General features: G+C 29.1%; 1 protein-coding gene across 1 annotated transcript in view; it reads left to right on the forward strand.

Moving 5' to 3' along the window:
* Positions 1-10,271, forward strand: part of LOC106465558 (BRO1 domain-containing protein BROX-like) — a 45,096-nt gene extending 34,825 nt beyond the window's left edge. Inside the window, exons 9-11 of the mRNA XM_013925785.2 lie at positions 8,057-8,207; positions 8,623-8,791; positions 9,373-10,271. Of these exons, the coding sequence (XP_013781239.1) occupies positions 8,057-8,207; positions 8,623-8,791; positions 9,373-9,477 (425 nt within the window). The 3' untranslated portion in view covers positions 9,478-10,271. The remainder of the gene's footprint in view (positions 1-8,056; positions 8,208-8,622; positions 8,792-9,372) is intronic.
* The last annotated feature ends 306 nt before the right edge of the window (positions 10,272-10,577 follow it).

Raw genomic sequence — 10,577 nt, forward strand, 5'->3', positions numbered from 1 at the left:
TTTTAATAGTTTTCTTTTATATTTAATTATATATTACCTATAACCAATAGAAAGTCAAGGTTTTCATCTATCAAATGTCGTATTGTATAACGTTGTGTTCTGAACAATAAATCATCAGTTTCACTCAGAGTACAAGCTTCATTCTCAGGTTAAAGTTAATGACTAGCTTGGATGGATTTGTAACGACTCTTTTCATATAGTTAAAAAACCAGAAAATTTTTGAGAGTTAGGGGAAATTGTCTGCTTTTTGCATGTTATTAGTCTATGTTCTTTAATTAAATAAAAATTATTTAATGCACTACTACCACTCATACAAAATATGTAGGCTTAAGTATAATTGACAGCAAGAAAAAAGAAGATTGGGTAAGTAATTTATTTCTTGTTTTTCATGTTTATTCTGTATTTATTATTTTAAAAGTAACTAAAATGTAAAAATAGGGATATTTTTAAGTTAATTAACGTTAGATTAGGTAAAATAAATAATAATATTAATATAATAAAAATGTTTCACGAGGCACGCACATGAGCAGCACGTAGATAATGTAATTTGATAGTGTAATTTGAGCTGCATGTGCCCTGAGGGATTTACAACTTATTACAATAAAACAATAAAATTAATTATATATAGAAGCATACTGTTACGAACTTAAAGTTACTTGGGATAAACTAATGTAGTTTCATGGTACAATTTGAAGTCATTCTAGAAAGAAAAAAAAAGGATAATTTAGATTTATATATTTTTTTTGGGGGTGGTTACAAGGTCGGTTAAATTGACTAAGACGATTTTGAGTTGGTTTTAGGGATTATACAAAGGAAGTTTGAGATGAGGAAAATTATTTTTAATCTTAACGTGAAAATTGCTTTGCACACGGACTATTCAAAACAAATACTCAATATATTCATGGACAAGTCTTTATTTTAGTTTATTAAAAATACTTCACTAAAAAATATGATTTTTTGTATGTGAAAGACTTACAATGTTAACTGAAAGACTGCCAAATTTTGTGAAGATATACACACTATATTGAAAGTTAAAAGTATTAAATCTATAAAGACTTTAAAACGAGTACAAAGAGGTCACATGGCTAGTCAAATTGTCCGACCCCCATGTTGAGAGAGTTAATGCAGTAAGCGTAAACTTGTCAAGCTTTTAGCAAATGTTACAAGTCTTTCAAACACAAAAAATTAGATTTTAATTAAGTATTAAAGATTTGCCTGTGAATATATGGAATCAGAGTATGACTAATCTGAATGCAAGAAGAATTTCATTTTAATATTAAAAATCATTCTTTTTTCATCTTACAGGTTTAAAATATCATTTCCATAACCTCTAGAACCTCCTAAATGAGTATCAAAAGTTTTTTTTCAGTAAAACTTTGTATTTTATCTGTTAGCTTCTCTATATTAATACTATACTGACTTGGTTGATTTGATCAACCTTCTAACCACTAAAACAAAATATGGAGTAAATCTAAATTACCCTCGTTTATTTCTAGATGGCTGCAGATTATAACAGAAAATGATTATTCTAAACAGATTAATTCTTGAAATAGTTTATATCTGTTTTTATTTAATTTAATTGTTTCATTGCCCTTTGAACTGGGTCTTATCAATAATCTTGAGATACAAGCTGTAAATCACATGGCGAACATGTGGCTCAAGTTACGGTACTGAATAACGTAATGCATGAGCTACTTTTGAGCATACCCCAAGGATAAATTTCTTCATATTTTTTAATTTTTACATTTTAGTTACTTTTTTCACAATAAATAAAAAATATGTACATAAAAAAACAAGAAATTTTGTACTTACATTTGCCTCTTGTTTTTTTGCTGTTGGATGAAACTTAACCCTAATTTCTTGTGACAACGTTACTAGTAATTAAAATAATTTTCATTTATTTGAAATATGCATTTGAGAACATAAAATAACACATACAAAGCAAACTATGTCCTGTAACTGTTATAAATTAATTGGCTTTCTAACTAAGACATAAGTACCGTTAAATAATTCTTTTGGCTGTTCACCTTGAACTTTTCAAAATAACTAAAAATCTACACTGAGAACAAAAGTAGCATTATACATCATTCAGTAAATTTAAACTTTGTCATTCTATTGATTATAAATGATGTAATAGCAAAGTCATAGAGAGTTATAGGCAATTTGTGAAAGAGAGGATGTGATAGGAGAGTGTGGCATCTGGTTTATATCTCTGTAAACAAAGAAGTTTGGAGGCTATGAAAATTAGGCTGTGCCTTAATAATATCTATACTAAAATGGGTAATTATTTAAAATTAGAACATTATATAGGGGTGAGGAAAAAAAAAGGAAAGTTGGAGCAAACAAATGTCACGTTACGCAGACAAGTGGAGATAGAGAATGTATTTATTTTTGAAATTAAGAAATTAAAACATATGTTGTAGTGCCAAGTTTATTTTTATACATTGATAATTAAGTAGTTTAATTAAATTTTGAATGTGACTGTAAAACATTGTAACATGCACATTTACCTACTCATAGTGAAAAAGAGAGATTTAGGACTGCATTAACCACTATATCATGCATGTTTCTTCTATTATATATTTTCTTACTTTGGGCTGCATTAATCAGTATATCAGGAAAAGCATATCTGTAATGTTATTTAACTTCTTAATCATCTTGCTGTGGGTAGGTCAAAGTGTGCATGTCACAACCTTTTACAGAGCCACATTCAAAATTTAAGTATACACATAAACTTGGCAATGAAATGTAGTTAATAAATCAAGTTTTAACATTTTGTATGTTTTAAATTATTAATCTTGTAAGGAAATATTAAAAAAATCCTCAATCTCCCGTAGTATAAGAACTGTGACATTTGTTCTTCTATAATTTATTTACCACCCCCTTGCTGAAGTAGGGAATTTAAGTAGGTTACTCGTTATAATATGGATATTACTAAGGCAAATTCTAATTTTTATAGCCTTCAATCTTGTTTGTTTATGGAGTCATAAACTAGAAAATCAGATCGATTTGCAACATTCGCTTGTCATATTCTCTATTTCACAAATTTGCCAATAATCCTTTCTGATGGTTTATATTATTTATAACCAATAGAAAGGCAGAGTTTTAGTGCTATGTTGTTTTCAGTACAGAGTATTGTCAATTTCATCCTCAGTTTGAAAGTTTTTCTTGTGGTATTCAGATTGAGCAACAAAAGGAATTAATTTTTAAGCTGTTCTTGTTATAGTTAGAAAGCCAGTTAATAATAATAGTTATAGGATATTGTTTGCTTTGTGTGTGAAATTATTTTATGTTCTTAGGTACATTGTTTAAATAAATAAAAATTTAGTGTACTTGTAACATGTAGTGTCAGTTTACATGCTCATCTTCTGGTTTTCTTAGCTTTGTGGCAAGAGAGTAGCATTCTAATTTGGAATTCTTTTCACGTAGATCAACTATTTATAGTATAAGTGCTTTTAATAAACCACTAGCAAGATTTTTGACTGTTTTTAAAAAAAGTTGTACAGAATGAATATTCTGTTAAGGTTAGTTTTGAATTTGTCAGTAGTTTGAAATGGACACTGTTTAATGATGATGTTTATTGTGCTAGCTATGATATCGAGCTGTTGGTTATAAATACACTTCAAGATGAAACCACTGATCTTTGTTCTAATCATATGTTTACTAATAATGAAATTTTACAGTGTATAACTAAAGATGTTTTTAACCCTCTCACTATGGCCATCCTTTCCTGTGCATGTCACAAGGTTTTTACTGAGTTATGTTCAAAATTTAAGCTAATTTCTTATCATGGTACATGAATCAGTGCACATGGTAGTGTGTTCTGTGGCCAAAATATTCTGCAGGATGCACTGTGTGTTATTAACAGTAGTGATAGTTTTGCAATTTTACACTTTCTGTAGCTCAGACTGTGGTAATTCAAACTATCACATTTTCAGTGGATGTCTGCTACTGCACTGTTATTTCACTTACCAAGTTTCAAGGCAATCCATTAAGAAATACACGGTATATAAAATCTTCAATTGTGATTGAATTTTTTTCTCTTTTCTTTCTTCTTTGCACCGAAAGTATGGAAGCTTTAATTGATGCAAAACATACTTAACTTTCATGGATTTTTGTTAAATTTGGTACACTGATAGATCTATACAACCAACAAATGGGTGTCAAATTTGACCTAAATATAAGCCACATGTGCAAAGTTATTCAACAACAACCACTCGGTTTTGACCAAAATGTTTTACCACACCTACGCAAAACGTGGTTTGAAATTTTTACTACAGCTTCACATAAGAGTAAAGTTGGACCATTTTTAATTTTTTGTCATTTGGATTAAAGATGGCTGATTTAGAGCAGCAAAACTATAGGGTGAAAGCACATGCAGATACATGAGTATTGGTTAGGCCAGGCAAACTAGATTAGCAGTTTCTAGCTCAAGTTTTCAAAAGAATCATACAGGTGGATGTTTATTATTCAGTATTCATTGCCGACTTTTAAGCACAAATTTGCTAAATTTGGTGAAATTCTCCTAATTAAAGAGCATATAACATCAGATGATATTAGCTTAAGCAGTTAACATAAATAATTATACATGATATGGCATACCAACTGCATATGGGTGATGACAAGAAACTGTTAATCTAGATTCCATGATGTTACTGTAAAGGAAGTTATTAACACTGTTTTAGAGAGGAAAACTACCACCATATATTTTAAAGAATCTGGTTGGTTCTGTAAAATATAGGTCTGTTGCAAATAATAGGGTTATGATCTTAAAACTAATGTTGATTACTATTGAGTATCGCTTTCTTACTTGCTGTGGTTTGTTGGTGTATATTGACAAAAAGCATTGATAATAATTTTACAGTAAATATTCATTAGTTAGCTAGGCTACATAATTTGTTTTACCCAACACCATGCCCCAAGTTAAAATAAAAAATGTGGCCTGGCTAACTAATGAATGAATATTTGTTGTAAAATCCATATGAATGATATAAGTGTAGCAACCAGTTTGGCTGCTAATTTTTATTTCATTCCTCGCATGCTCAATCAATTTTTGGCTGCACCAATTTTTTGCATCTAAGGTTTTTTTTTGAATAGATAAACTTAACATAAAAACATAGCTAATAATCCAAATTTTAATATTATATAAATTTTAGGTTTTAATTTTGTAAAGCAATATTAAAAACAAATCCTCAGTTTCCCTTAGTATGAGAGTTGACATTTGCTTTCTAGGTATCTTCTCTTCTCTAATTTATTTACCATCCCTCCTAGAAGTACAAAATTTAATGTAAATTACTCATTATAATGTTTTCATTGCTCAGGCAAAGCGTAATCATATAGTCTTCAATTGTATTTGGTTACAGATCCATAAAATAGAAAATGAGACCCCTCTTGCCGTGCCCACCTGTTGCATCCTCTCTCTTAGAAATTGCCACTAGTTCTCTCTGATGTTTAATAATATTATTATTTATAATCAATAGAAAACCAGTTTTAATCTATCAAATGATATATTATTATTATTCTGGTACATTATTTAATTAAATAGAAAAATTATTTAGTGCAGTATTGCAGCAAAAAAAAGGAAGACCCAGGTAAGCACTTTTTTCTTGTTTTTCATGTGTTTTTTTTATTTATTATTATAAAAGTAACTTAAATGTAAAAAGAAACTTTTTAGTTTAGATTAGGTAAAATTCGATAGGGTAACGTGAGCTACATGTTCACTAAGTGATTTACAACTTGTGTGGTGTGAATATTAGCAAGACACAGTTCAAAGAGCAATAAAATTTAAGTTTAAAGAGATGTATATTGGTACCAGATTAAAGCTACTTAGAGTAAACAAATGTGGTTTCATGTTACAATTTGAAGTCTTTCTGTGAAGAAAAAGGGTAATTCATACTTATTTCAATTTTTTTTTATAGTTATAGGTGGAGAAAATAACAGATAAAAATGTAGTTTTTAGAAGATTTTAGAGATTACACAAATGAAATTTGAGAGTTTTTAGATGAAGAAAAGTATTTTAATATGAAAATAACTTCGCACTTTGAGCAGTCAACACTTTGACTCAATATATTCATGGTGAAAATTTTAGTCAAAGTACTTCATTAAAAAATTCAAATTTTTTGTTTTCAAACGATTCTTAATGATTACTGAAAACTTGCAAAATTTTGTGAAGATACACAAAACATATTAGAAGTTATTGTATGGAAACTCTACTGGTCAATTTGGAGTCAGTTTTTAGGTGGAATCAACCAAGCCCATAGTGAAAGAGTTAAAATTTGTGTTTTGTGACAAAGTTATCTCATTTTATACTTATCAGGAAAATATATGAACAGATTGATGGTGTGGCTATTAGCTCGTGAGTTTGCTAAACATTTCCTGTGCTTCTATAAAAAAAGGTTTGGTTACATTCTTTTCATGAATGTTTTAAGTCCGTGTATTATAGGGGGATATGTTGATGACACTTTTGTGATGGGTAACATTGTTGAGTCAGTTAATGAATTTCTCCAGTTTTTAAATGATAAACATTCCAATATATAGTTTTCTGTTGAAAATCAACAGAATGACAAACTTGTTCTGGGATGTTCATGTCTCAAATATCCAGGGTATACTTACTTCTAAAGTGTATCATAAATTCACTTTCACTGGACTTGTTACATTTGTAAAATAAATTGGTTAAAACCCTGTTATACAGAGTGTTTGAAATATCAGAACCTGAAATCATTTTCAAAGCAGAAATTAAAACATTAAATAAATGCTTAGAAGAAAGTCTTCTCCATTGTAATTCCTAAATAGAATAATCTACACAAAAACTGAAAAACTAAGTTCCTTATTTGTTATGTTAGATGTTAGAAAGAAAACTTTTACTTTAGTCATACCATACTTAGGCACTTTTTCATACATGATATACAGTTGATTGTGAAAATGTAAAGAAAGAACAAAACATGAACTTCAGTTGTTGAATGTAAAGTGGATTCAAAACGTTATATAATTTTCTTAATTTGGATTGTACTTGTAATTAGCTTTAAGCTTTGTATAAGCTAATTTTTAAGCTTGTGGTTGCCAGTAGTGAAGTGATGCAGTAAAATATGATAAAATATATTCAAAACTGTTAATCAGGAACTTTTGTTTTTATACCTTTTTTTTTAACATTATTCTATAATATAAGCATTTTTGTTCCCTATGCAGATTGTATAATATGCATGGTTACTGCTTTATCTTAAAATTATAATAATCTTTCCATTCAAATACAGAGGGTTGTTTATGATCTGTGGTAATGATACAAAAATTGATGCTTTTCTGGGGCTTAGAGCTCTTCTTCCACCACTAATCGTGATCTGTATGATGGTCTGGACTATTGCTCACAACTTCCATTGCAGGAAGCTTTTGCATAATACACTGTGATCAATGTTCCACCCTTTCATGCTTTCCCAAGTTTATCATGTGTATATAGATGACTTCAGAGCACGTATTTGATGGTAGTATCACTGGACTTGAAAATGTGACTGTTTCTTACTGTGATAGGTGTTAAAATATATTATTGTCTAGAAGAAAATACTTTTTATCCTGTATAAGTCAACAGACAATGTTACTAGGTTTAAGAAGAGAACTGTTTCCAGCTGTGGTGGTTGAATAAAGGATTACTTGAAGAAAAGAACAGTCATAAAAAAAATGCCTTGGTCTTAGGAGAAAACTTACTTGCCAGATGTTAGTCACAAAATATATTATGACTTCCATGGTGATTATCGGAATATATTAAGCAGGCCTAAAAAGGGATGTCTAGACCTAGATAGCCAAGGTTACATAACTAGGCTTTTGAAGGACCATTTTCTTTAAGACTAGAGACTAACTTTATCTAAGTTTAAGGCCAGTATATGTATATATATATATAAGCTTTAAGAGAGGGACATAAAAATATCCTTACAGTGTGGAATGTTTTTAATCATTGGTTTAGAGAATTATGCTGTGTACTTTACAGAAATTAATTTTAAAATACTTTGAAAGTTTACTTGATATTCATGTATTTAAAACTGAAAGTTAATAATATTTTTATTTTAAGACTATACACTAACTGGAAAGCTGTGTAAAGATTATGCCCATACTAAAGGACCAGGTACAAGTGCCAAACCAGAGCAACATCTCTTTTTCAGAAAACTGGGACCAGTAGTCAAGAGAACATTAGATAAATGTGAACGTGAAAATGGATTTATGTAAGTAATAATATGTAATTATATAAAATGCTTAGGATAAAAAAATGCAATATATTTTTTTAGTTGAATACAGGAAGTTAACTATTTATACCATTTTTTGCTGGAAATTGTTATGGCCTTAAAATGTTTATTTTTTTCACCTAATTGGTTATTTGATTTCATTTTATATAAATAACACTACTTATGCTGCTGGTTATAATAACCTAATTTTAATTAACAGGATTTCACTTTTCTGAGTAAAAATAACAATAATATGATAGTTGAAACTGATGTGAGATTTAGTTGAAACTATAATTATATCCAAGAAATTTTCACATTGTTAACATTTGATACTGATACATATTGAAACTGTTGCCAATAGCAATGCAGATTCAAACAGATGTTTTTCTGATTGTTAACATGTTACATTTTATAGATTTCATCAGCGTGTTCCATATGACCCACCAGAACTAGAACTGAAAGCAACTTATGGTCTTGTTAGCCCAGAAGAGTTCAAGCTACCAACAATTAGTCCACTATGGACTCCAGTTACTTATGCAGCTTTTGATGTTTCACAAATTAATCCTCTGGATCCTGCTAATTCTGTAAGTTGGTTTGTTTTGTGGAATAGAAAGTGTTGTTTGACTTATGGATATAACTTGAATGAGTCTTTCTCAAAAATAACTTCTGAACTCTGTAGTGATATGTTGTACATCTCTTTTTCAGTTTGCTCTTTACAATAGGAATTGTCATTTTATGTACATAAATACAGAAACTTCCAAATGCAGCTTCTGATTTTAAATAACTTTTACATTGGCAAGTATCATTGTAAAAGATTAAGTAATTTTTCATACATATCAGTTGATATGCTTAAGATTATGAAAACTGATATTATTTGTATTGCTTTAATCTATAAATCTGTGCTCATCATTCATAGTTAGTCAATAAATCCAAGAAATGTATTTTTATGAGTTGTTTTGATAATTACATGTTCTTGGTGAGATGTATATGTGGTGTTTGTTGTGTCCTAAAGACTGAAATTAAAGAACTGGAAATTTATGTCAAACAGTTTTTAGTATGAAAGAACTTGTGAAGTTTATTTTTCAATACATACAAAATTCATTTGTTTTTTTATAAATGGATTTTCTTAATTTTGTAATAATCAACACAAATATTTTTATACTAGAATGCAGCAGCCAAAGCAGAAGGCGAGATTCCTCCTGTTCAAGAAGTTAATGTCCAGCCCACCAGCAAGGACCCCAAGAACACAAGTGGTTGTAATATCCAATAAACTGTAACCTCACTATTCAAGAAGATAATGTTAAAACCACTATCAAGGGTCTAAACAACCCATTGATTGTAACTTCCAACAGTTATTGAAAGGAATATGCGAACACTTTTCACTTAAGATATTAACTCTCACTTAATCTTTTAGTTGTAACCTTGGTTAAAAGCTAAAGACTTTTTTTCTAATACTTCAACTATGATCTGTGATTTTCTTTATTGTACAGTATTTTAAAATTTTTATCAGTCTGAAAATAAATTCACTAATTACCATGAAATCCTTTTTTAACCTTGCATAAGCTCTTTTCTTTTACCATAGGATGACAAATCTTTCAGCCAAAAATTAGAACGACTCTTTATTTATACATTTATATGTAGAAGTGTTAAATTCTACTTTTAGTTATACATTTATAAACATAATGTTTAATTATATTCATGAAATGTGTAATAATCTATTTACATAATGGTATGCAAATACAATAAAAAATGAAAGTTTAACATGTTAAAAAACAGTCAACTTTTTATAGCAAGCCAAGGTTGTATTATAGTATCATCATGATTTAGTATTATAGATATTGTAGGATATTTAATATAATCAAATGTGTAAAAAATTAACCAAAATATTACTGTGGAACATATGTGCATGTACTTTGTGTTTCTTGTAGTATCAAGGTTGTTGGTGAAATTTTTTTTACTCTGGTTTGTTGTATAATCTTCACAAGGTGTGAAATTTCTCTTTGAAAACATGTATTAAAACTGTGTCTCTGTTTGTGTTGCATTAAATTCAGAGTCAATTCCAAATTTGTTTTGAATTTTGCATAATACTTAACAAATTAAACAACAGTTGGGTTATTAAGATGATTTACAGTAAGTATGGAAAGTCTGAGTCCAAGGTATCAGCTTTCTAGTCTAATCTCAGTTTGGATGTTACATTTATATTTAATAAATTAAACAGCAGTTGGGTTATTAAGATGATTTACAGTAAGTATGGAAAGTCTGAGTCTAAGGTATCAGCTTTCTAGTCTAATCTCAGTTTGGATGTTACATTTATATTTAATAAATTAAACAACAGTTGGGTTATTAAAATGATTTACAGCAAGTATGGAA

Source organism: Limulus polyphemus, unplaced genomic scaffold (genome assembly GCF_000517525.1).
Source record: "Limulus polyphemus unplaced genomic scaffold, Limulus_polyphemus-2.1.2 Scaffold1981, whole genome shotgun sequence".
Lineage (NCBI taxonomy): Eukaryota > Metazoa > Arthropoda > Merostomata > Xiphosura > Limulidae > Limulus > Limulus polyphemus.